The following is a 27,248-nucleotide window of genomic DNA, read 5'->3' as shown; positions in this document are numbered from 1 at the left end:
GCAAGATGCACCTCCCCAGCCATATCAAATCCCCCCACTTGAGTGGCACTGACTCAGCAGGAAAAACGGTGAGCAGTGTTTTCAGAGCTGTACATGTGCTAAAATGGTTGTCCTTGCTTTTGGTGTTTACAGTGAAAATTACATGAAGGTGAATGTTTTCAGGGTGCGTACTAAGATATCGCTTCACTGATGATGAATTTTTGCCTGGAACGCCACTCACTTGGTAAAGTCACGGTGGAGATCTGTCTTCCTAAAGTCTAGTCTCCTTTTCTGGCCAGTAAGTTGTCTGAATTAAACGGTCACTATTGACAAAATTATCTTTCCTGTTCTTTGTCCCACAGGTGCCTCTCTCCCCGTTGGCTGAGAGGGTCTCATCTTGTGGAGAAGACCTTTTCCGAAGAACCCAAAGGACAGCAACACTGAAGAAAATGGACACCATGCCCAACACCAAAGTCAGCCCCAGGTACACGTACCTGAGAGAGAAATGGTTGATCAGAGCCTGTTTCAAAGGCAACATACGACTAGAAGGCATCAAGGACACATTCATATTTTCATGTGGTAAGGCTGAGTAAGAAAGCTCTTCAAGCATGGTGATGACCCTGGAGATGAGAGTTTGCCAGCTCACCCAGGTCAGGTATTGTGTGGTCTGTGGCCAAGAAAGCGTCTCAGGCATTGACTGACCTCCTCCACCCCAATGTGCTTCAGTGAGAATAATACTAATATTTCTAGGGCAATTAATTTATGTTTTGGTTGCCTCATAAACAGTACCAGTGATACCAAGACCATTTGATGGTATTTTTGCTTTACAAGCATAATAACAGTAACAACAACAGCAGCAACAATAACATCATTATGCTTTATTAGTAATGAGTCCCAACTGAGCTTTCATTCTTTTCTTCAAATTTTCAAAACAAGATGTGCCGTCCCCTCAAGTTTTTTCCTGGGAGTGGGGGGAAGGGAAACCTGTTCTCTCATTTTCCTTTCACCATTGTTATTCTGTTTTCCATTTCTGGTAATGCCTTTCATGAATGCAGTTCAGATAATTACTCTTCTCTAGCAATAAATTGATAAAGACAACACTGAGCTTAAGCCTCTAGATAAGCCAAGCATGCTTTGTGGCACTCTTCCTTTTTGTGGTCCAGCTCCAACATGGAGCAATGATGAGGCTTAACAGCCCTTTTACTTATTTACTTACTTATTTACTTACACAAACTCACGATCTCACAGCAGAGTTGTTAAAAAATGGGGGAAGCTTTAGCATAAAATTGAGGTTTTAACTGAATATTTTTGGGGCGAAAAATCAAGTGGCTTAAATATTTCCAGCTGATATTGAAATAAGATGACCGCCCACCCCCCCTGCAAGAGACTAAACCAAAAGAGAATGCTAAAACCTGAGCATTATTGTTAATATTGCTAGTTAGACTCTTTCATTGGCATCAAATCTTTCACTCAAATTTTCTGACAGAAATTCTTCTACCAGTGCCAGGTGTAGATGTACTTAAAGAATACAAGTTAAAGAATGAATGGAGAAGAGCTGTTACCTGAGAGCACTGGAGTCATAGAGTCTGCATGCTCCTCTTCCCCCACATCTTTTGCTTCCCCATTTCAGGCAAGTGGTATCTATGGCCACTCCAAAATACACTGGCGCTGGAATTCCCGCTGGGTGTATTTAACAAATAAATAGAGGCAAGAAGGTTACTTTCCAGGGTGATCAGTTCTGATCTAGAGACATGTTCATGTAGAACATTAAATAATACATTCAAACAGCAGTGACACTTCTGCACTGTTTGCTGGTTCAAGAAGTCATGCCTTGTACTGCCCAGGCACACACCGCCCTTTCTTCTCTGTGGGGAATCAGGGTGGGGAGGAAACGCAGCAGAACATCAAAAAGCCCGTGGAAGTCAGCAGAATGAGTGCTGGCTATGGCTTGGTTTCCTGGCCCTGCAGGACCCCTCTGTGAAAAAAATAAAAAGAGATACTTCTCCTTTCTTGAGAACAATGGAGCCTGTTCAGCTTGGGGGTGGAGGGTGTCCTGCTTGTTGGTTGGGGAGGTGAGAAGGGAAGAGACAGCAGGGCTGGGAGCCTGCAGTGGGGCTACAAGTATCCTCCAAGTATCCTGAGATCCTACTGTGGCAGGGGCAAACCTACTGCAGTGTTTGTGGGTGATGGAAAGGAAAAGCCTTTCTTCAGGTGCTAACGGGGACATTGTGGACTCTGTCCAACCTGGGGAGCCAACCATGGTTGCTGGAGAAGAAAGTAAGCCTGGAGGGAAAATCCTGGCCTGCAAAGATGTAAGAAAGCAGCCAACAGCTTGTTTTGATGTCATTTCATCTGCCTCATCCAGCTCACCTAAGTCTGCTCTATTTAAATAAGTGACTTGCTTCTTCCTAATTATTACCTTTTCTATGAAGACCTAGAGGATTTTAGAGTTTCCAGTTCATTGGCATCTCATGGTACCCTTGATTTTAGAGAAAACTTGTAGGTGGCTCTACCACAAGGCTGCAGTGAACCCTGCCCTCAGGCACAGCTGTACTTAGATTAGTTCCCTTTTAGAAACTAATGAAAATATGCTTGAAAAATGATCACAAGTTCTGAGCCATAGCTGTTCTATTATGCTTGTTGCTGAATAAGGAGAGACAAGAGGTAATTCTGATGTTAGCTTCATAGTCTGAAGCATCACTTGTCACCTCTATGGACATTAGCAGTGTTTAATTTTATTATACCTAATACGCAGTTATGCAATTTATGAAATAGCTGCTTTTTTTTTCCAGCTCTTTTCCTAGTTGTTGTTTTTTTTTTTAATCATGTAATATTAACTTGTCATTATTCTTTGCAACAATCAAAGTTTAATTCTAGGATAAATGATTAGTGAGGAGTGTATTAAAAGAGACCCAAGAGTACAACTGGACTTACCAAGTACTCTTATTGCCAGGGTATAGATACCAAGTGCAAATGATTTCAAGTGTGGTTTAATGCATCTAAAAATAAAAAAAAATGGTGTTAAACAGAAATAAAGAATTGACTGTGGATAATTTGAACACAAATAAAAAGTAAGAGGAAGGAGAGAAATGTGAGTTTTTCCTCCTTACTGACGCTGACTTTAACAGAATTACAGAAATATGTAAATAATGTGATAAAATCAGAACAGTGTCTCGAAATTCTGAACATCTATATTCAATATCACATTTTAAGAAGGTGGTGCATTTTCAGATAATACCAGCACTTAGGAATTACTAACACAGAATAAGAAAATAGATTGTGAAATCATGCATCATTGGATAGCCTTATTTAGTTAAACACTCTCTGAAACTGTGGATCATGACCCAGGCTAGTACAAGGTATTTAGGCACTCAATTTTCATTGCACTGTATCTAGGATGAGGATCATATCTCCTGTAAAAGTAAATCCTCCAAGCCATTCTCTGATAGAACAGACCATTTGCGTTTGGAGTTTTTTGAGCTTGCAGTGGGGGCCCAGCACAGACATCAGTCCTTCTGGCTCCAGATCAGCCCTGCTCCAGCCTTGCATCATTGTCCTGGCTCTTCTAGGAGGGTGAAGGTGGTGGGCAGGAGAACAGCTGCCTTTCGCATCCACAATAGCAGCAGTGTGCATTGGAGCCACTCAAATTAGTAAGACTCATCTGCTGCTAACTTCACCAGCTGCTCAGGTGTGCTGTTTCACCCAGCAGGTATCAGACTGCCTACTATAATACCTAATCCAGCAAGAACCTGAGTATATGCTTTACTTTTAGCATGTGAGTAGTCCCAGTCACATGATTAAACTAGGACATGATGATATGTGGGGTGAGTAACACATATGTATCATTATGGTAATTGATAAAACTCCCTGTTGTCACAGTAATTCTATTCAATATAAAAAGAAAAAAAATGGGCTGAAATTCAGTTGTCACTGTGGATAAACATAGCACTTTGGAGGTCCAGTCTATGTTCTCTGAACTAGGATGGACTCAGTTCCTGCAGAAATTAATGTAATCGGGAATACCTCTTAAAAAATAATGAGGACATTGCAGAACTATTTGTTTTGTTCCCCACCAGTGATGTTTTATTGTTTCCCAATGTAGCTGCCAGAACAGCATTAAGAACCCACATTGTAACTGATATTCGGGTCATCTTCCCTTAATTTAGTGAAAGTGGAAAAGGACATATATGGAAAACAACACCGAAGTACCATGGTCAAGAAATCGTTGTGTGCACCTCATTTGTAATCTGAGCACTTTATTCTCTAATGCCCTGATCATGGCATGTTATATTGTGGCTTATACAGGCACTGCCATCTATGCAGGCATGAACGTAATATGATTTTGAGCTGGAAGAACGGTGTTTTGGCCTCCTATCAGATACACGCTACACAAACAAGCCTCAGCCTAGAAGTCCTTTTAACCAAATGCAAGGGCATAGAAAGCAAAAAGTGAAAAATAAAATCAATAACCGGATATTTATTATGTGTTCCGTAGGATTTATATCCTGCAAAAAAAAATCTTCTCTTTCAGATGGAAAAAAAAATTGTTTGAGCATTTATATAGTCTTTGCACGGAAACACGATTTCTTTCAGATCTTGAGTGAGAGTCAAACCTCTTAGGGAGATCTGAGACTTCCTTTTCACTGCCTAATCACCTGCTATTTATAGTTTGTGCTTGAACAACAGCTATCTGATTTGCAGGGGTTTTTTCTCCAAAACTTCAGGGCTTTCCCGAGTTCCTTGGCAACTGTAATTAGTCTGATACCACTAAAAAGACACTTCAGCAAATGACTTGGTCAGTAGCTGTAAGGATATTTCAATGATTTCATTTGTGTAAATCATTGAAGTAAATGTCACTAAATTTTATAGGCTTGTAGGGATTTAGCTGTATTTGTGCTCTATGGCAGGTGCAACGATATCTGCTCATCTGAAAACATCAGCTTGCTTAAGTGCTGGAATCTTATTAGAGATGACTGAATACTGAATAATTTAAAAAACAGATAATTGGAAAAAATACTTAATGAAGTCTGCAACTTGACCTTGGGACTATTTATTTTCAAAGAGCATTTAATTTCTCTCTGAGAACAGAAGCACACTTTCAGTTCAGACAGATTTTCAGGGAAAGCCAGTCAATGACGGATTTCAGAAAAGCAAGTGTGAGCTTAAAGTGGAATTGTGCCCACAGGTCATTTGCAGAGAAAAAAAAAAAAAAAAAAAGATTGAACTTAGTGAAACATGTTTTAATTAGCTGCACATCAGATTCTGGTGCCTTCAATCCAGCAGAAAAACACATAACTTCTCAGTTTCAATTAAATGGCTCTCAAAGTAAAATGATTTTCAACAGAAATAAAAGCTCTAGAGCAGAACCAGTAAAGCTGTTTTGCTGATTTCATACAACAAAATGTTTTAGTATCATTACTGAAAACCTCTCTAAGCTTTTCTAGATAAATCCATTAAGCATTAAGTCCCCTGAGAGCAAGTTCCTAAGGTTGAGAAGCGCAGGCAACTCTCTGTGATTTGAGCTTGTAGGCATTCAACTATGAATGTCTCCTCCCAGACACTTCTGCAGTGGAGACAAAATGGAAAGCAGGAGGTTGAGCATGGCAACAGTGGTTTTGAGGCCTTGTGTGGTACCACATCTGTACGTTTTCTACTGTATGTTTTATGGATAGAAAGGGGGCATCGTGTGGAGGGAAAGGGGAAGGAAAACTTCACCCCTGCATAGCCCTATGCCCATATTTATACAACAAAAAATCCTGTGTCAGAAGCAACCAGAAGCAATCTGGCAGAAATCCTGAAGGCTTTGCTGCAAGCTCTAAACTTGTGAATCATTCTCCTCTTGGTGCATGGACAGTTTCAGTGGTGCATAAGCTTCAGCAAAAATTGTCTAAAATGGATTATAATATGCTTGTTCTTCTTGGAGTGACTCTTTGGAAAGAGAGAGACGCCATGTGTTTTTGCAGTACTCAACGGTAACCCTACAAGATGGGTGGGGAATGCTCTGCAGCTTATGTGGTTTAAGGCATATACTTCACTGGCAGTGTTTGTGGAGGGCAGTGGAGAAGGATCCTCACCTCCACCATTTCTGAAAGTCTCTATGTGAATATTACTTCTGGTTCAAGGACTGTGCTGGAACCATGGCTGAAGTTACATTTCTTTATTTAGGTTTTTCCACGGGGCCTATATTCAGCCAGTTTTAGCACTAGATTTTTCCATGTGATATAAAGACACTGGCAATGAGACAAGGCCTGTTCCAGAAAATTTCATTCAAAACCAAAGAGAATTTTGGGGTAAGAAAGCACAATAATAATAAAGATGAATTAAACTGTATTTACTGTTGTTTTGTTTGAGAAGTAGAATGTATCCATCTGGAAATAATTTGGAAAGAGGAACTGAGAAAGAAAGCTTTCCAAAACAAAGCGAAGCAGCACTTAGAAATCCAAAAATTGCAAGAAGCTGACAAAAATCCAGATTAATCACTGGAAGTATTATATTCTTTTTGCACTTTCTAAAATTAGCTTAAAAGTTTACACTCGGCAATGGGCAAATAGTTCCTGCAGTTAAATATGTATTGGAACAATCCCTTGGGACATGCATTTAATAAACCTGTGATTGTTACCACAGGACAAAAACAAAAACCACCATGTCATGCTACATCTGTCTTTGTTTTGAAGAGAGAAATCTGGGACAGAACAATTAAACAATTATATGGAATAATAATAACATGAACTAGAGGAGAAGAGTTGAGTGTATATAGGGAGTTTGGGTTAGATCACCTCTGTGTAGCTGTGCATCAGTATCCATAGGAAGTGAGGAAAACTGGCTACCTATAAGCATACATGTGCACACATTGGCACATGCAGAGCTAATTTCCATTTGCATGGAGGCCATTTAACACCATTCTGGTAATGTAAAGGGCATTAAGGGAAGTGGAATTTGGTATAAATGATAACCAGGCCTCCTATATCATATTTAAAACCAGAAAGGTGTTGCTGGTAGAGATAATCATAAGCACATTGTTGCTTCAATGGTAGAAAACTCATTGTCAAATTATGAGGTTGCCTTTCAACAGTAAAAAAAACAATTTAAAAGCCACCTTGCATAGCTGAAAACATTTCACAATACTAGGGGGAAGGGAGACCCAGTTACACATGTCAAAACTCCTTGAAAACATTTGGCAATGCTAGCAGAAATTATTTCTTACCTTAGAAGCAGTATGTATCCGGGTGTGCCACCTACTGACAAAGTATATGAAGTGATAACTGATATTACTAGAAAATACAGAAACATTTTTGGACACTCATTTCCTTTTTGACATGGTCCCACCACAGCTGAGGAGCTTTGTGAAGGAGATCCCAAGGTTCCCACACAGCTGCAGTTAAAAAATACCTGGAAGACAGCAGGCAAAAGTGTATGATAACCTAAACAGCGGAGAAGTGGATGTTCAACAATTGCACATCATGCTTTTCTGGGTAGCCGACACTTTAAATCCAAACTGGAAAATGTTTTTCAAAAGGAAAAGGCTTGTTCATTGAAGGAGAAATTTATAAAGAAAGTATCTACTGTTGATGAATGTGTTTAGTGGGTTTTTGAAGAGTTTTGGTAGCCAACAGCTCAAAAAAACACCCCTCCTACATTTCTGCTTGGGATTTCTGCTGGAAACAGCAATTGAGAAAGTTTTAAATGTGGGTGGCAGATTGCTAAAAAAACCTGAGGAATTTAGGGCTGGAGAGGATGTGCCTTTCTCAGTTTTAATCCACTTACTCTGACAGAACTGGTTGTATTAAGAAAACTACCACATCATATATGGAAATGAAAGATTGTCTTACAGTGTTTTTCCCACTGCCATTGGATGCCTGGCAGCCGGCGAGACAAGCGGAAATGTAGGTAACTCCATTTTCCCCGCAGATGGGGTCCCAGTCGTTCTTGGAACATGCGCAGCCCCAGTTGCACTCTGAAAACAGGTCTTGCTCATAATCAGTTGTCCGTTTCTTTCTGGGGGAAAAGAGAAATTGCAATGATGTTTTCTAGCAGATGTGGAAGAAATCATTATCAAATCATGGGTTATGCTCTCTGCCAGGCACACCTGGCCAGACCTTCTGCCGTTAAGGTGTTGTCTCTTCGCATCCATGCAGCAGTGTAAATTCTTATTTCTCTGTTATCAAAAGGTTTTCACAATATCACACCACCTACTGTGAGATAGTAGCTACTTTATTAAGGGGGACAGCTAACAATTTCTATTCATGCATTTTTCTCAGATTTTCTAAGTTTTTAGTTATCTAAGGCTTGATGCAGTTTTAACAAAACTGGACAAAAAAGTTTGATTACTCCAGTGGCAAAGAGGGGAGTGAGTTACTCATGGGGAAACGGTTGCTGTAGCAGTTAGTGAGGAAATTATCAGAATGGGATTCATTCAAACCGAGGGTCTGATGCCTTGCACGACAGCTATCTGCCAACTTCAGCCAGCTGCTGCTGAAGTCACCAGCGGAGCCGCTCCTGGGGCTGCTGTGGAGTCGGTGCTGGAAACTCTTCTCAAAAAGTGGGCTTTACAGAGTAATAGCATGGGCAAAACTGACAAAAAAGTGCTAGCCTCAGGTGTACCTCACAGTTAACACCATGGCTAACATGGTTAATCTATGAATCCTTAAGTTTTGGGTTCAGAGGCTATTAAATGCCATGGGTTGTTCAGCAGTGCACAGAGACAAGGAACAATTAATTGAATCTCACCCCCCCACTGAGCTCCTCACATTTCCAGACATCTCTAGGCTCAAAGGATGGGTCCCATGGCAATAATAATTAAAAAGTAATCAGAAAAATAATCTGCACTTGTGGCATAAACCCCTCTGGGCTGAAGGCAACAATCATGACAGGATTCTGACACGATGCCCGCTGGAATAGATGGAGTGGCTTCCACCACTTTGAATCAAATTTATGGGAAGCATATTTAGGTCAGGCATTCTCTTTTCAACAATATATACTTTGTGGAATAAAATGAGGAAGGATTTTGGTTTGCAATAGCACTTTATGCTGAAGCGTGCCCTTCCCAGCATACCCGTGGTACGACACAGTCAGTCCGGCCACATCCGAGTTCTCACAGCCCATTGCAAATAAAGAGAGGAGCAAAAGGTAACCAAAGAAAGATGATCCCAGGGAGAGTTTTGCAGCCCCTAAAACATTAATTCTGAATTTTTTCATGATCAGCCCCCCAGAGAATATGCCGAAGGCCACAGCAGGAATATTGATAAGACCTGAAATAAAACAGAAAAAACTGCCTTAATGAAAACCCCAGCTCAATAGACTATACTCTTCAGACATAAAAAAACAGCAGCAGTGATAAGATGAAGCAACAAAATGTGAAAAAGCTTCAGTTGGGGCATTTTATTTGTCCAGACTTGAATTGTTCCTAAAAAGGTGCTGGGACTGCTTTTAAAAACTTGCTCCCATGGAAATGTTTCATTGCTAGTTCTTTCAAAGAGAGAGATTATGCATAAGGTTTAGATAGCGATCTTCCAATTTCTTAAGCTAGGTGGTTTTCTCCACTGTTAGTTCGTCAGTGGAGGGATCTCTGTAGTGTTAATGCAAATACTTTTAGTGTCATATCTCACAAGAGCTGCTGTGGGCACAGAGGAATTTTCTGGGGTATCATGCTGCTTAGGGCAGCTAAGACAGCCACAGTCTCACTGCACAGTTTGGGGCTTTGCTATAGACCCTCCCTGTGTCCTTCACCCATATAGCAACAGCGGGAGCAACAGGGGCCACTGTCCGGGGCTGCCCCACTCCAACTTTCCAGGGTAGCTTCTCTCCTTCCCCTTGCCACTGACAGCAGGAGCCTGAACTGCCCACTCCTGGAGGGCAAATTCAGTTTTATCTACAGTGTTATGAAATCCAGAGCAAGACCTGCTTTTTCTGTTTTGATTCAACCATGGAATGCATGATCCCCTAGAGAAGTCTCCAAGAGGGAGAGAGACAGTGATATGTCCTCATCTCTGTGTCCTGGAGAGTTAGGGAATTTCTCTGGTTTTGGTTGTTGAAATGTTCTCTTAGGTGAGTGTTGCAGCAGCAAAAAGATAGGTATACCCCATGGGCTCTCTTTTTGCATTGAGCTTCAGGCAGTGAAGTGGAAGAGCATTGAAGGAAACATGTACAACTGGGTGACCATTAATCGTTACCTGGACAGCTTTGCTCAGAGCAGTGTCCATACTGATAGACATGGACAACAAGACCAAAAAAAAATCCCATTCAATACATGCAAAAAAGATGTAAATAGAGACCACCATCAAAGATAGTGCATAAGCAAGCAAGGTGCCCTTTGCTGGCTTTCATTGTTACTGAAAATGATTTTCCCAGTGTTACCAGCCAGTTCCAGCACATTATATTTCCCCCTTGCACAGGGCTGTGTGTGCGGTTTGCAGCTTTTAATTCATGCTGACACCTGGCGGTGCTGAGCCCAGCGAGCGGACAAAACGCAAGCAAGTACCAAAGCACACGTGCATTTATACAGCAGATGAAGTTTTGGAAGTTTATTCAGAGGACTGGAAGTATTAGAACATGATTTCAAACGACTTGATACAAAAGCCTAGTTTATGACATCGGAGCCTAATCTCCCTACTAGGAAACGTGCTATGATCCCTTGAATTTCTGGCTTGGGTCAGTGTTTGATCTACACGTGCACATGGGAAAAAAATCAGTGCTTAGAAGAGATGCTAGCAGGTATGTTTGATGTTTATAGCAAAACCAGAAGTCAGTGTCTTGGCTGAGTATATGAGCCTAGTTCAGTTACTGATGAGCTTCAGGAAGCTTCACTGGGGTGGCATTTTTCACTCTGTACATACACGAAAATTGTACTTCAGGGGATTTAGAAGCAGCATTCAAAATGCAGCATATGTAAATTGAGAGGCACTATATAATCTCATGTGGGTTCCCCATCCAAACACATTGAAGCTGCAGGTTTTCCTGTTCTCTTTTGCTTGTAAGCGGAGACTGGGATTGAAACTGGGAGCTGTATGATGCACCAAAGTACCCGCACTCTGCCTGCCCATTCCTATGCACCCCTTTTCTTCATGCCTTTGTCTCATGGCCTTACGGATAACTCTAGTGCTTGACACTGGCATTGGGGGGCAGGGGGGAAGTGTATATATTTAAGGAAAACCATACAAACACAGCAGGTGCCATTTTACTTTCTTACACATTCCTTGGGTTGTGACTACTGAAAAATACCCTCTTATGACCTCAGCTGATTTTTTTTTTTTTATTATAGTGCTTCAAATCGCTTTAACAATTCTGATATCTATCAGAGAGATTGTGATAGTGATTGGTTTAAAAAAAAAAAAAGAAACAGGAAAAGAGGTAGGGACAGGGAAATAGCCACTTTTGGTTTCTTAGCAAGGGCAGACTGAGAGAGTGGTAAAGGAGGAAGGTGAAACACCTTGTTGCAGGTATGGCCACTCAGCGAGGATCCTTCCCTAGCCAAGCCATCACACATTCTCTGTTGCATGTAGTCCCTATGCTTTGTGAAATCAGATGAATCTTAATCCTCACTCAGTTTGCACATACCTGAAAGCTTAGCTCCAGAAAATCTTTAAATACAATGAGAAGTACTGTACTGAATGTAGGGATTGTTTTCTAGACTTTCTCTGGCCATCAACCATGCTTGAAGATTTCTCCTTGCTTTTAGGAGATTCGTGCCAGGAAATTCCAGCCTCTATCTTTAAGGAATTAACATAGCACAATGGATCAATACAGCTTTTCTGCATATATATACCTCCGTTGCTGTGCAACTAATGCTGCTCTGAAACAAGGCAGTTGCCTCTGTATTGGATGGATGTAAACCTCTTTGCTGTCTAATGCTATTGAATCCCTGAGCCTCAGGAACTGAACCCAAGCCTGCAGGTTCAGCAACTGGGCAGTGAAGTTCACTGTCCTGAAGGCATCTCCAAAAACGGCCAACTTGATACCCAAAGGCAGAAGCAGCATCTCTCTCTCATGTTGTACAGGAGGGCTTGGGAGACTAACGTCACAACAGAGAAAGGCTCTTAGGTACAATTAGGGCAGAAATACCTATTTTTCCTTTACCAGCATTGCACTGAGATAATGTTAAGTTTTTAATGTGATCACTGATATGACTTTCACTTCCTTTTATTTAACACCGACCTCTTCAGAAAGTAAGAAATCACTGGCAATATTACTGCTACTTTATGGTCAGTCCTTTAACACTCACTGAGTTGATCTTCATTTCGTTGAAATAAATGGGAAGCCAGCAAGGGAACAGATCTGTCTGATGACAAATTTATATAAAGTATTTTAAAATTAATTCTCTTTTCAATTATTCTTTTGGGATGTACATAAATTATTTTTCAAAATACCAGTAGAATGGGAAATAAAGTATCAAATTGTGAAATCTTTTTCAGTAACACTTACATAGATAAACTCAGAGCTAACTGGTGCTAAAGTAGAAATGAAATAACTTACCTTCTATGAGCTACTACTTGAAGCCAAACAAGGAAGAAGAAATAAACATATAAAAAAAAAAATCCAATTTTGCCTTTATGTATACATATGTTACTCCTAAAATGTCCATTTTTAAGGCATCAAGAAGCAGATATAGCATTACCTATAACAAAATTAGTTTTTGAAGATGTTTGCCCATACTGTTGTTCAATATACTTTGGCTTATATGTCACCATGCCAATTAAAGAATTGAACTGAATGATACTTGCACACAAATACAGAATGTAAACTGGATTCCCAAAGAGGTTCTTCAGTGATGGCAAGAAGTCTGCAAGACAAAATGGCAGAAAGGACAACCAGGTCAGAAGGAGAATAGCTGCTGTGAATAATGCTTTGCAACATGTTTGCACCTTCCAAAGAAGGACTGCAGGACATTTCAGAAGGAATCCATGTAGTCCCATGATGCTCCTAAGAGCTCTCCCATTTCTGGATGGGGGAACAGTGGAGCAGAATACTAAGCATCAATATTCCAGAAGAGCCATCTCATTTTAGATATCTTCTTTTGATCATAAACCAGGACTGATTTGGTTTCTATATGTCCTCAACAACCACAGCATCTTTTAGCTTAATTTGGGGGCAGAGGGAGCTCAGCACAGCGGACAGTAAGTGCAGACATATTGAGTTACAGATTCAAGTACTGAGGAAAAATGCTGTTGGCAAAGTAGGGCCAAGGAAATCTAATTGTGCAAAACAGCTCATGTCTAAATCCAGATAGCCCCTGAAATACTGGATCTAATCTTATTCTGATGAGATATTGTATATGTTTTTCTAATGAATGACCTTAAAGAAAAAGGTTTAGCAGAAACTGATTGTCATATTTTTGACCCCCACTTCTGCAACAGTCAAAATCTGTAAATGAAAAATTTTTGCAGTTTCATGATATTTGCTGGGCCACTAGTGTAATTTTACAAATCTCAGCTGGAGAAATTCTGCATGCAAGAGCAGGCCCAGGGAACAATGATAAAACACTTTTTGTGCATATTAATTAGGTGGAGAGTGACACCTGAGGGAAAAATTAATTCTGAGGCCATTAAAACACAGCCTCAGAAAGTATAAAGCATAAAAGCTAGTGAGAGAAAGACTCAACGGTCAGGAAAGAAACTCTAGTGACTTGCCTTTTGCCATTTCGGCAATCTTCACTTGTTGCTGATAAGATTTGTGTTGGTCCTTGTTATCCTCAGTGATGAACTTTGACTGCTCAGAAGAGGTACTGGAGTCCTTTCTGCTCTCTGGTTTTGGGAGGTGCTTCGGCAGGAACCAGAAGGGGATGCCAGCCAGAACGCTAATCACACCTGCTATTAAGTATCCCAGCCACCAGGCTCCCACCCACTGCACATCCTTGTGAGTTATTGTTACACTGTCTGGAGAAAGTAAAAAAAAAAAAGAAGAAACAAATAAATGCTTTCCGAGAATGTTCGCTGGTAACAAGGAACATGATTTTGCAAGGACTTTCTCCAGAGGAGTCCACCCCACCTCGCCAGGTTTAGCTGTGCTATGTGTCTCTATCAGTGCTGCAGGAGCAATTGTGGGGAGGCAATAAGGACTTGCTGATTCCTGTGACACAGCAGCAGCCTTCTCCTGTCCCCAGCTGTGCCGCTTGCATGTCCCCAGCGAGGCTGCAAGGCCTAGGACATGAGGTAGTCCGGGTGGCCACGCACTTGCTCCCAGTCAGTGCCAGGGAAAAACAGGGTGGCAGGTGTTTTCTCAGGAGGAAAGCAATCAGGAGCCGTAGTACCCGTTGCAAGACCACTTTTCTAGGCAATGACCGCGTACTACAAAATGCATGTACACAGCTCTCGGCAGGATCCTGAGCCTCAGTCCTGCCTCCGCCTGGTGCCTGCTGCCCCCTCCCTGCCTGAGCCTCCTCACCAGGACATCTCCCCAGAGGGCACCAGCTGCAGATCTGCTGGGGCTGAGGAAGAGGCAGGCCTCCTACTTCCTCCATACCCATCCTTCTTGCTAGCATTTTCTGCATGGGGCATTGCATTGCTGTCATGATTTTTATTTCATAAAGTGCCTGCTCTACTCCCTCTAGTCCCTTATACCTAGAAGACAACTAGATAGTTCTTGGCCTAAAAGAGGCATTTTGGAGCCTAAATTTTTAAAACCTGAATTTTCTGACTTACCCAGATCTACAAAGCCAATGTCAACATAAAGTTTGGCACACAGGGATCCTAGAAGAAAGCCAAATATTGGGCCTATAATTGCAACTGTCTGTACGCAGCCTGCAATAGAAAACAGGGGATTGTTACGCTTCTGAGTTAAAAAGAGCACTGGTTCTTGCTGCACCTAACAGCGAAGTATGACATGTGATAGGTAACAAGTGATACAGTCTTATAATACTGAGCTGACCTTTGCTCTCTGGCACATTAGTTACACAAGTTAGAACATTTTCAAGAAGAAAAAAGCCAACAATAAAATTTCCCCCACTACATTGACACTTTGACTTTTTTTGTTACCATGAAAGAATGAAATTCAGCCCAAAGGAAAAAAAGTCAGGGAACTTAATGGCCTAAACTCAATAGCAGCACCAAGCTATAATTGCTAGAAGCTCTTTATCTGACTAGATTAAAGTAACTGGAAAGCAAATGTCAATTATTTAAGTTAACTGATCACTTAAGTTGTGGTGGGTCCTGAATAGGGTGAAAAACCACTTTGCTTTGGTACCCAATATTAACATGTTTCAACACACTCTCAGTCAAAATTTCTGAATACTTTGAATTTTCAAAATTGATCTGGAAATCTGGGAAGACTGAATCTTTTACAGAGACAACCTGACGTTTTGCCTTTTGCCAGGCCAGAAAGTTATCAAGACAAGATGCTGATGGAGAAGGATTTTTTGGTAATATTTCAGGTGAATGTCTTCAGACAATAAACACAACAAGAAAATAGTAGTAATAACTTTTTAAAGCCTCAGCACTACTGTTTATAATTCTGCCTGAATCTGGAGGGTATGTTTTGAAGCTCTATTTTAAGTGCTTAAAAGAGTACATGTTTTTTATCACTTTCCAGAGAACTGAATGTGCACAGAGGCTCAGCAGTCCACATCCAGAAGAATTAGGAAGATTAGGGTAACAGCAGGAACCTAAGGTCAAATTCTTTCCTCAAATTAAGATAATGGAACTGTGCTGGTATAATTAAAGGGGAACTTGGTCCCTTGAGTGTACATGACTGTTAAATAAACTTTAATATTGGAAATTATGCAAACAAAACAATAATGGCAAGTTAATTCAATAATACTCATTCCATTATTCAGAATGACTCAGTTTCCTCTGGGGAAAAATCCATTAGAAAAAAAAAAAAAATATTTTACCAATGTATAAGGCAGCATTCTCTTCAACGGCATAATCATCAATGTACGTAATTCCCAGAGGCTGGATAGGAGTTTCACCTATTCCACGCAAAAGATTTCCCAGTAAAACATAGATCCACATGGAAGATCCTGCTTCTTTTTCACATCCTGGGTACATCACAAGAGAGACAACAACAATGTGTTTTGCATAACAGTTTGACACTGAATGCACAGGACTTCTAAGATACGTCTAATGGGGGAAAACCAGTATGAAAACTGCGAAAATTGTTTTGTGGGGTGTGGGGATGGCAATTTTAACCCAATCAGCTTGAGGTGGACACAATTTTAGCATGAACTGCTTCAGTCTAAGATATTAGAAGTTGGCCAGTTTTATAAATTTGTCACCACATCCCATTATAGAAACCTTTTTCACTTTCTTCTAACCAAAACTGGGATCTCCTAATGGAAAAATTTGGGAAACATCGATGATAGTGAGAACTACCAGCTACATCTAATCCACAGGTACGAGGATGAAAATATACACATTTTGTGACATATAGAGGGTTTGATTTGCTCATCCACAGCTTATTCATGGCTGGGCATCAAGGAAGAAGGCTCCTTGCCCACAAGGAGCTCAGTGCACCCAGAGGGGAGACAGCTTTGTGGTGTGCAAAATTGGGTCAGCAGGCAGGGACAGAAGCAAGAAGGGGGGTCTGCAGGCTGAGAGACCCAAGCCGCTATTTCCAGTGGGCTGAGGATCTGAAGGCACATTTCCTGGCAGAGGGAAGGCCATGACTTTCCAAGGTTGCCATGGGAGATTGGTGTTTCTGCAAGCCACAGAGCTGCAGAAAGTTGCTGGAGGAGACAGCAAGGCTGGAGGAAAGGATGTAGCCTGAAAAAAAACCTTGGCAGTAGGCAGTGGCAGTTATATATTTATTTTTAATAAATTTGTCCCAGCCAGTAGATTTGGCTTTTCTGTGGGAAAGATTTGTCTGATTCCCATTTATTATTTTTTGTGTTCTAATAAACTATTACATGAGTGTTTGGGAGCCTTCTGATGTATTTTAGTGTGCTTATCACAATATTTAACAGAGGTCATTCTCACCTGCATTTATTTTTGCTTGAGATTTTTCCAAGGCTGAGAGTGGAGTTTGGCTTTTATCCTGCAGACATGGAGAGATGCTAACAGTCGAATTGATGGTGGAAGGGAATCTTTCGTACCGATATCTGTTTGTAAACCAAAGTTGTTTTTTTACTGTGCCAACTTACAAGAAAAAGCAAATAAATCTGTTACTACCATGGAAGATAAGTCCATATCACTTAAATGCAAATTTCATCTGCATCCAGTGTTGCCAATGATGGTTTACAGGGGATAAATGGAACTCGGTTTATAGTGTGGTAGTACATGAAAATTGTCCCTTCAGTTCTCTTTGTGTCGCAGTGATGCATTTCAGTTTAACAGGCACTTTGCTTTGCTATGAGGCATGAATCTGTACTAAGAGATTATCAGACAGTGGATGCATCCTCTGGCTTGTGTTTGATACTCGGATGGTCTTCCTGAGTTTAGTCATCACTTCATCTCTGAAGCTTCAACTGTTGTTAAACTGTGTCAAAAATGTGGCTGATCAAGATCACAGACTAATAAAATGATAAGTTGATTACAACTGAGAATAGCATATATGTTAAATTATTTGCTTTACAGTAATAAGTCTTTTCACAAAAAAAATATAAAATTGGGTAATGACACCCACATATGCCTATTTCTATGGGCATCTTCACAATCAATGCCTAAATATTTTAACGAGCTAACATTCAGTGTGCATAGCCCAGTTGGAAAATACCAGTCACTGCACTTACCGTCCCATGAAGAACTGGGGCATCGCAATTAGGAATGTTCCAGCTGACATAATTAAGCAGCCTGCTCCAATTATTCTTGGCCTGTGAAGCTTCGCTCCAAAGTAGCTTACGAGAATTATGATTAGGAGGTTACCTTTGAAAGCACAAAAAGAAAACTGAGTTTTATAGCTTGTTGATGCAAGGTCCCCTAACATAATGATTCCTAGTATGTGGTATAGGCAGTGATTTCAGGGGGAGAGGGCTCATTGCATGGGGTTGGTGTTTCTGCCTCTTTCCAGGCATTCTTACAGGAGCCCAATGCCTTCCATGGTAAGAAACCATAAACTTTTGGACAAGCAACTGGAAAAGGGGAACTCTGTGCCAGTTGAAGAGAACAAAGAACCAGGAAAGCAGATAAAAGGGAATCAAACAGAACTTTATACACATAAGCTAAGATTTCATTCCCATGAATACCACAGTCCACTGAACACCCATGAGATATAAATTCAGTAATCTGAAATTGTAAGAGACAATGTCACACTGGAAAACTTAGCACAAGAGGGAAGGGGATGGACTGGACAATGAACATATAGGTTACAGTTAGAGGTTTGTACTCTTGCTGCTAAATAAATCAGAAAGGGCAAACACTTGTAGGGGAGGTGAATTGCTGACAAAAGGAGAGAGCGAGTAGAAATCTGTGCAGGTAAATTCTCATTCAACAGTCAAAATTTCTATCAGTATTAATTAGCCAGACACTCAGCTTATCAAATTACAAAATATTTAGGACCATGTTGAATTACTTGTATTAGCAGCCCTGTCCTACCCAACATAATCATGCTGATTTTTACCAGGTGAATCTTGCTCAGTTTTAACGATTCAAGGAGATTCATACAATCATTTTTCACAACAAATTGCATCACTGTTTTTTTCTGAAAACAAAAATGGGTTTCTACAGCACATACCAATTTCAAAACTGCCATCAATAATGCCAACCAAAGAGGAAGGGATATCAAATCTTCTTTCTATTTGTGTGATAGTACTCTTTAGATAACTTCCTGACAGCGCTTTAGCAAAATAAACAAAAGACAATGCACCAAGAAATATCTGTGAAAGAAATTGACAGTGATTAAAATCAGGCAGTATGGAAGACTTTCCTTTAGGAATTATTTTTAAACAATTTTTACATTTCCACTTCTTCTTTTCCCAAATAACAACATCAATATTTCTCCTACTTTTTATAAAATGCTAGATTGCCGATTTGTCCATGTCTTATGAAGCAATAATGATATAAAGTGAACTTGCTATCAGCCACTGCTAATTTCAGGTAGATGCTAAAGCTATTGATACTTTGAAGGACAGAGACATGTATCACCATCCTGATCTCTCTAAGGAGGGGGTATCTTACACAATAACAACAAGGGTAAATGTTAAGTGTGGCTTCGTGGAGAGGCGAGTTATTTGGACGTTTTTTAACATGGGCTTTTGCAATCGGCTGGGTTTGAGAGTCCTACTCTGGTAAGCTGTTCCCACTGAAGCCCAGGGTGGCCATGAGGGAGAAGTCCCTGCCTCCTGTTACATGGCTCCATGACTCAAACAGTGACCTGCCAGGCAATTCTCTTCCAAGCTGATCCTTTCCCCATCAGAACTCTTGCAAGCTCTAATACATACATTTTCTTTTGAGTGCACACTGAATTTTGCTGGGGGACAACCTTCTCTCATCCTATTGTTTTGCAGAGGCAGTGATTTTCTCTTAGTTATCATACTATATCTGTTTTATATCTGTTTTAACTATATCTGTTTTAGTGTGTTACTCTGCACAGGAATGGGCTTTGGAAATGAAACTCCCACCCCCTTCACTGTGCTTTGGTACATACTGCAAATGTGCAGACTGAATCCCTTTTACACAAAATTAAACTGGAAGAGGTGCTCCAGAAGGGCATTACATTCACTTTAACAGCCAATGGCTCTTCAGTCTCTGGGACAAGACTAGAGCTGGTCTGAAGTATATGTCCCCACCCTGAAATGCATACAGTGGGAGTGCAGGGTCCTTAGCACCAACTGTTTTATTCCTGCAGAGCTATTGCCTAAATTTGCCATCACTGAATGCAGCCTTACTGAGTTTATGAGCTCCAGGGATACTCACACACCATGCAATTGGTCATGGAAACCACAACATTGCTTTCTACCTTCAGATACAGGCTGTGTTGACTGAATATATAGGGATGCTCGTTGTAAAAGGTGTTAAAAAAAACCAACCCAAACCCTGAACCAGAAATTAAAATGTTTCATATAAAGAGAGGTCTAGACCCTTGTCCTACTCCTTAGGCCCTAAGCAATCACACTTCCAGTAAGCAGGTGCTCTGTAGCAATGTACTCACCTCCAGTGCAATACTCCTTACAACATCTCATTTGACAAGGCACATTGGTAATAACACTGGCATCACTGTTGAATGCAAATCCTTGTGTTAAGGTTCAAATATATCTCTGTGTCACATTCAACACACTTTACTTTATCCAGTGCTTGTTATTCCTCCTTCAGAAACACATGAGGGTAAATAAACAGTATCTGGTTCTTTTTTCCCACAGTGAGGGCTCTCAAATATTGCCATAACATTTTACATTTTCTGTGTGTTTATGCCTTTGGATTTTAAATAGCAATGTGAAAGCAAATATGGTTTTTTTCACAGGAAAATCGTATAGGTCAAACTAGAACTTCAAACGTCTCTGTCTCTCTTTGGCACAGATTTTTCTACTGGGTTTGCAGCTGTCCCAGGAGGGAGATGGAGATTGCACGCAGTGGTGGAAAAATGCTCCTGATTTAGAGCTGGGACAGAAAGGTGCACATGATTTCACATTCTTCTGTGGTTTGTCAGTGACTGCAAGTAAATATTTCACCACATCATTCTGGTTAATAAAGGCAGTTTTAACACATGGGATAACTGGTAAAAACAACCTGTTGAATCTGCATATTGTTTTGGTAACGTTAGGCAAATACAGATCTGAAGCAGACTTTTTTGTGACTTAGAAATATCTTTAATAATTTCATACTAACTCATCAAGACATAATCAGAATTGAAAAAGGGTTAGTTCACAAAAACAAAAGAGGTTTTCTAAGTCCTTGCTGGAATATGTTAATAATGTTGGTCTGGGTTCCCAGAAGACACAAATTTTTTGAACAGAAAGAAACAGCTGAAATATTATTGATTTTCTATTTTTGGAGCTATTAAGCTGATTCCTGACTGGCTAATCTGTGACTGAAGGTTTATTCAATGACGGAATTGGATTATTGTTGCAGCAAATGGAAGAACAATGATAGAATTACTATTATGCTACAAATTTAATTAATACAACCCATCTTCTATTTCAAAACAGGACCCCATTTCTCGGCCTTTACAGGATCAGACAAAATCAAGGAGAATATTCAGGAATCAAAATATTTTTATAGCAGTCACCAGACTCAATTAATCCCACAATATCTTAACTGCTTTGCATAATTTATAGACTTCAGGCCAACTATTGCTGAAGTCATTGACTGTATTGGGAGCTGGACTAGTATCTGAAAGTAGGTAAGTGTGCGTGTGTGTGTGTGTGTGCACGTGAGGAAAAAAAAACAACAGAAATAAAGACTGTACAAAATGAAAAGAACTGGGCAAGGCCAAAGACTCATTTTCTGTATAACTCAAGTCATCTCATCTCACTATTGTATGGTGATTTATTGAGATGTCACCCAAGAAAGTGTCAGCATCTTACAGCCTGGCTTTGGAAAGCAGGTAGGCACAGTAGGCAAAGCATCATGCTGCCTCCTGTACCCCAGTGTCCCATGCGAGGAGGAATGCTCCTCCAAGGTGCAGCGGTCCTACTGTCAAGTAGGTACAGCTACATTATGAGGCTTAAAGCAGGGAGCTTCCATTGCCTCAAGAAAGTGCTTCTCATGAGTGAGATAAATACAGATACAGCAGTGACACGTCTGCAGTTTTGTTTCAAAGTCACCTCATGCAGTGTTCTCTCAAATCAGGAATATTACAGTAATACTTTAATAACATAGCACTCAAAACACGCAGATCGTAACACAAATATTATTTTTCAGTGCCCAGAAGAGTTCCATGGCTACAGTCTTAAAAAAGCGATCTGTACTAACAGCTGCCTGCGGTACCTGCCGATACTCTGTTCTTAACTTCAGGAAAATAGGGTGGTGCAATAAGGAGGATATAGGACCTTTTAGGATGACCCTTGAAGGTCTCATAACACACAAGCCTCAACCAAAATGTTTGAACATTGCCAAACATTAGGCAAATACAGATCTGAAGCAGATCTTTTTTTGTGACTTAGAAATACCTTTAATAATTTCATACTGACTGAGCAAGACATAATCAGAACTGAAAAAGCGATAGTTCATAAAAAAAAAGAGGTTTTCTAAGTCCCTACTGGAATATTCAAAAACTCTTACTCTACCTTTACACCTCCACAACACGACTGTTTTTCCTTGGATGTGGAAGATTCAGATTTGAATGAAGATCGATCAACAGGCAGGATTGTGTTGTTTGAGAAAAACTGGGTATTTTCTTTTGATGAAATCTCCATGATGATATCCCCTGCCTCTAAACCAGAAAACATGGAGAACATTTTAAAAGGGCATCCTATTAGCTCAGCCTCAAAAGCTTGTCATGTGACAGGAACACCCCGCTGTACTGTTTTCCCTACAACAGCAATTATCAACCTTTACAACAGAATCTGACCAGTGCACTGGATGTTTAATTATGGAAATTTGCAATCCACTTGCCTATAATAATGAAGATTAAATCATACTCAGCAAACAGTCATCATCTTCATTCTCTAGCTATCATCAATGTGATTTCATTGAACATTTGACCCAAGCATTACTGGCAGACTAAACGAGGCTTGTTAACATTTTCAACAACACTTCTGGAGCCTATATGTAAGTCCATGTTTCTAGATGTGACCATGTTTGCAGAGATTTCTCAGAGCCAATCTCTGAATTTCCCATATATCTGGGACATTAAGTAATTAGATCAAAGGAAATCTAGCCCCATTAATGAGGGACTTGAATTGTTTTAGATTGAAACATTAGCTCAAATCGCCTGATGTTAGCTAATGAGTTACACAAGAATAAAGAGGTTTAGTTCCCTTTACCATTTTAGATAGATAGAGCCTTAGGGCTCAGTGATCAATTGTTACAGGAAAAAAAAGAGCCTTAGGGCTCAGTGATCAATTGTTACAGGAAAAAAATGTGAATTTTCTTCTTTGCAGGTAAATACAAAGAAGTAAAGAAAACCTAGAATGCTGCACTTTGAGAACAAAAGATATCAGTAATTCTTAAATCTCTACTTACATACTGCAGTACTTTGTTGTTAATTTCAATCTCTAAATCAGATCTGAAAATATTTATGAAATAAGCTTCTGTGTTCACTTTTAAGCAGCACTGTGTTTTATAGACCTGCCAGCTGAAAACATGAATAGGAGAAGTTGCTATTCTTTTATGGTGTCTAAAGACACAGATCTTTTACATAAGTAAAAAATATATATGGCTTTATGTATATGTATATATCCATGTACATACATGTGTTTTCATGGTTTCCCAAGGGTCTGTGCAGTAGGTACTTGTGCCTCCAGAAATGTAAGTGAAAGTAACAAAAGTATATCTAGATGCCAAGATTTGCTCATTCAAATACTTGCCTAGTCTCTGTTCATATATGGACAAGGCAAAATCCACATGTGACTGTGGCACCAACATTTTCACTGAGATCTCTCCATCACACCAGATGAAATAAGAGCTACTGACTACATATAAGAGAAATATTTGCATTTGACACTGTCCTCACAAGGACTCTAATGTATTGCCTTGTCAGCATTAATGAGTATACAGATTTTTTTTTTTTAAAACAACAATAACAAAATAAGAATGGTTTGTGCCTGCTGCAGAAAACTTATAACCTATTCCTGCTCTGCTTCTGACTTTCTTGCGAACTTGGGAAAAGTCACATCATTTCTCTATGCCCTGCTTCTGAGCTTGTACAATGGGGAATGACAGCATGTACCTCACAACACTCACGTGAGGATAAATTCATTCAAACTCGTGAGCATCAGCATGACACTTACATAAGGTATGCTGCCATGTAAGCATGTCAAATAGCCTTTAGCTTAAGGTTTGAGATGCTCCACATATTACTACAGCAATCTCAAAATGAAAAAAAAATTGGAAAAGGAAAACATCTGAAACACAGCTAAAAGTGAATTGTCCTCATCTCTGAGCAAAGCAACGTCCAACTAGAGAAGGTCCAGCAGAGGAGCAGGGTGCCTGAACAGTCTCCTCCACTGCACCCCAGATGCAGGGTTGAAAAAAAACAAAAACCAAAATGCCATGGAGGTGTGGGGGTGGAATATGACACACAGATGCTTGACAGCAACATGCAACTTCATGCCACACTGAGTTGGTACAATTCTCAAATGGACAGCAGTACTTAAACAAAACTTATACTCAGCAGTAGAAAAAATTATTACAGTATAAAAATTATTACCATTTATTATGTGAGTCTGGATGTCAGATGGAAGCATGCTAGGAAGGACTGACAGCCATACAAGTTTTACAGGCTTTAATGCGTCCCAAATTGTTCCTATGGCACAGTTTTAAGGAGGTCGGTAGTTTTCTGGCCTGGGGCAACCTGCACATATGTATCTCAGAGCATCAGTTCAGTTGCCCTGACAGTGCCTCTGAGGGAAACTGTTAACACAAGACAGAGAGCAGAGCAGTGTGCCCAGTGGTACCACAGCCCACTGCAGTATTAGCTTTAATCATTCCTCTTTCGTGCAATTAGCATAAATATGAGTGTTTCACTCGAATCACAAACTTGCCCTATGCCACTCAAATACTTTTTGGTGCCATTGGTATTATACTTGGAGTATTTGCAATACACTGCCAACTGCACTGGAAGGTCAGAGATGATAGCTCTGTTTTTATCAAAGCAGATACCTGGCTGGTAAGGATGGTCTGTTACTGACTTGGGCATAGTGACAGCTTTGGGTCTTTGCCCTATCTTGGATGCCATATTTCTCCAGTGCCATGAAACATGAGGACAGATAGACCGTGTCAGCTCTTCCATCCCAGATGTGGCAGGAATACCAGCAAAACGTAATCCCAAGTAGTGGCACATTTCACTGAGGTCAGGTTACTCGACCAGTTTGGCTGACAACAAACAATCAGTCTGCAGCACTCTGCTCTTTAAGAAAGGTCAGTTTTGTTCTCTATTTTCTATCATCTACCTTGTGGTTTAAAAAGACAACATAAATGCAGTCACCTCATCACCACTGAAACACTCCGGGCCAAATTCAACCCTCTCATTGTTACAGTGTTAAATTCAAGCCTTCTGTATGTAGCAGCCTCCATGCATCTCTCCCTGTATATACGTGTGCGTGCACATAATTGGAATGTATATAATCATGCATTCTTTATGTGATCTAACACACGTATCACTGCAGAAGTGTCTATGCTTGGATGCATATACACACACAAATTTCTTAAAGCTAGATCTATTGGAAGACAAACTCTTAACTGAAAGGATATTATTATATGGGTAAAGTGCATTCGCTCGTTCACCAACAGTTTAAAAACAAGACCTGAGCAACAACCAGTTTGGCACAAGATTTAGATTTAGATTTACTTGTTTTAAGTATGTATCTTTACCACATAGTACTTGAAATGGTAAAAACAGTCACTGGTTTTATCAGTTGTTATTATTCAACCTGCACACAATCTTCCAAAATGCTAGTTTTCTGCCAGTAAAAAGATATTCAGCTCTTATATAAGCAAATAACCAAGAGTACCAAAGCATAAACAGTTAAATGTGTGTACATAGACAATGCATTTTCTCTTTCTTCCACCAAATACCATCTAAGCAGTATTTCCTGATCATAGGTAGCATCTTCTGAAGCTTGCAGAACACTCTGAAATCTTGAAGGATCTCTGAAGACATTTAATCAATGGAGCTTCCATGGATGAGTTCTTCTAAATCCTTTTTGTAACTTTTACCAGAGATTAAGAAAGCAAGCCATTGAAGAAAGTACTGTATAAGGCAGTTCTCTGTCCTACAAAAGCTGTGCTACTCCATGATAGTCAAGGAAGAGTAGGTATATAAGTGAAAACAGAGTCTAATTCTGTTAATGTATTCTGTACTATCGTCTTCCCCAAAATAGATGCACAGAACCAAAGTTCTTTTGGACAGGACTAAAGCAAGAACCATCAAAACCAGAGACATTTTAGTCTCTGTGAAGCTAAAGGAGGGAAGAACATGGTCTTTTACCACCACACTTTGGAAGAATCAAATCAAACCAAGCAAGCTCCACTGTAAAATTGCCTTTCATGGGAGTACTGAAATAAATAGTGGGCAGAATTTGATCACCAGTCGTTCTAGCAGGAAGGAAAGACACTGAAGCGGGTGCCTTGAAGCAAAGAGATTCTTACAAGCTTCATCACACCTATGAAAATTGAGCAAGTCCAGGTGGGTGACACTCTGCCCAAAGGACAGCTGCTGGGCACGCTCACACCTTCTCCTTGCTTGTCACCAGGGCTCGCAGCTGGTGCTCTGACCCCTCCTTGCATTCCTGGCTCCAGCTGGCGGGAGTGCAGGAGCCCTCTCTGGTGGTTCTGCTTTCTATCCCACCAAAAGCACGCCCAATAACTCACCTGTGACACAGCTCCGGTGGCAGTGGTGCTCACCCTCCCAAGGGCTGACATGTGGGGCTGTGCCTGCTGGTCAGGTCCAAGGACGAGTCTGTGCCTGAGCATGCATGCAGCGGGCTGAGACACTGCCAGGCATTTCCCAAAGCACCCCTCCACTCATTCAAACTCCAGGGAATAAAAAAACCATCCTTCCCCCATTGGAAACTCCTCTGCTTCACAGTAAGCCTCCTTAGACATGCCTTTATTGTGTGTCAGCCCGCAGGCGTAGGAACTGCACTTGCTAGAATAGGTGGACACAGGAGACCGGTACAGAGACTGTTTACCCATGAACCCAGCTAAAGAACGTCCTCTCTGAAAGGCGACTCAACAAAGAGAAGAAGAAAAGCCAAATCTTACCTGGCAGCAGAAATCCCCAGAGATGGTGCCTACCAGTTTTCATAGGTAAGCTCCCTCTATTGCTTACGGATATCCATATATGCATGCATGGGCACTGGTCCCAGCTTAGAAGTGGGAAAAATTGGAGGGGAAAACCACCTCTTAGTAATAACCCCCGCTAGGGATGGTACGTCTTATACTGGAGATAGAGAAAGGAAAAAGCATGGGGCGGGGGGGGGCGGGGGGGGGGGGGAATTTGCTTTGTCTCTTGTTTTGCCTGAGCACTTGGTATTCGTCTGCCTCCCCATCCTCCTCCCTCAGCTCCTCACTCTTTTCTTCCTTTCTTCCCTCCTATCAACTCCAGGACACTGGGTACATGAGTAAAGCAAAGATGCTGGGTGCCCTAGCTGGAAGTCCCGAAGAGCACCTAAACCCTCCTGGGGGTATTTTTCTTTGTAAGTTGCTGTGAGTTTGATGAGGCACGTGACAAAGCTTTGTGGAGAGGGAAAAAAAAAATCCTGATCTTCTTAATTGCTCATTCTCAGGAAACAAAAGACTTCAAGG

General features: G+C 40.7%; 1 protein-coding gene across 2 annotated transcripts; it reads right to left on the bottom strand.

The window, feature by feature from the left end:
- Positions 1-250: 250 nt before the first annotated feature.
- Positions 251-26,748, bottom strand: SLCO1C1 (solute carrier organic anion transporter family member 1C1). 2 transcript variants are annotated; one of them, XM_087764226.1, is made up of 15 exons: positions 26,706-26,748; positions 22,067-22,212; positions 18,577-18,718; positions 17,636-17,768; positions 16,884-17,005; positions 15,800-15,946; positions 14,613-14,711; positions 13,602-13,847; positions 12,590-12,754; positions 9,032-9,227; positions 7,809-7,974; positions 7,184-7,368; positions 2,914-2,978; positions 1,542-1,659; positions 251-473 (listed from the first exon to the last, which is right to left on the bottom strand). In XM_087764226.1, exons 1-15 carry the CDS (start codon positions 26,746-26,748, stop codon positions 251-253), a joined length of 2,196 nt encoding a protein of 731 aa, XP_087620352.1. The 2 variants fall into 2 exon arrangements, with proteins under 2 accessions (XP_087620352.1, XP_087620353.1); XM_087764227.1 differs by lacking the exons at positions 15,800-15,946; positions 26,706-26,748 and having other exon boundaries at positions 22,067-22,195.
- Positions 26,749-27,248: the final 500 nt, after the last annotated feature.

The sequence above is a fragment of the Nipponia nippon genome, unplaced genomic scaffold (genome assembly GCF_047370975.1).
Source record: "Nipponia nippon isolate SJK-2023a ecotype South Korea unplaced genomic scaffold, ASM4737097v1 scaffold_3, whole genome shotgun sequence".
NCBI classification, from domain to species: domain Eukaryota; kingdom Metazoa; phylum Chordata; class Aves; order Pelecaniformes; family Threskiornithidae; genus Nipponia; species Nipponia nippon.
The sequence above is the reverse complement of the archived record's forward strand: the minus strand, read 5'-3'. Positions and strand labels throughout refer to the sequence as shown.

Bases quoted from the DNA above. Each gene is read 5' to 3' on its own strand.
- SLCO1C1 (XM_087764226.1), bottom strand. From the start codon at position 26,748: ATGAAAACTGGTAGGCACCATCTCTGGGGATTTCTGCTGCCAG. The intron at 18,719-22,066 runs GTAGAGTAAGAG...TTTCTTTCACAG, and splicing joins CGTGTTGTGGAGGTGTAAAG to ATATTTCTTGGTGCATTGTC. The intron at 7,369-7,808 runs GTAAGACAATCT...GCTGTCTTCCAG, and splicing joins ATGGCAGTGGGAAAAACACT to GTATTTTTTAACTGCAGCTG.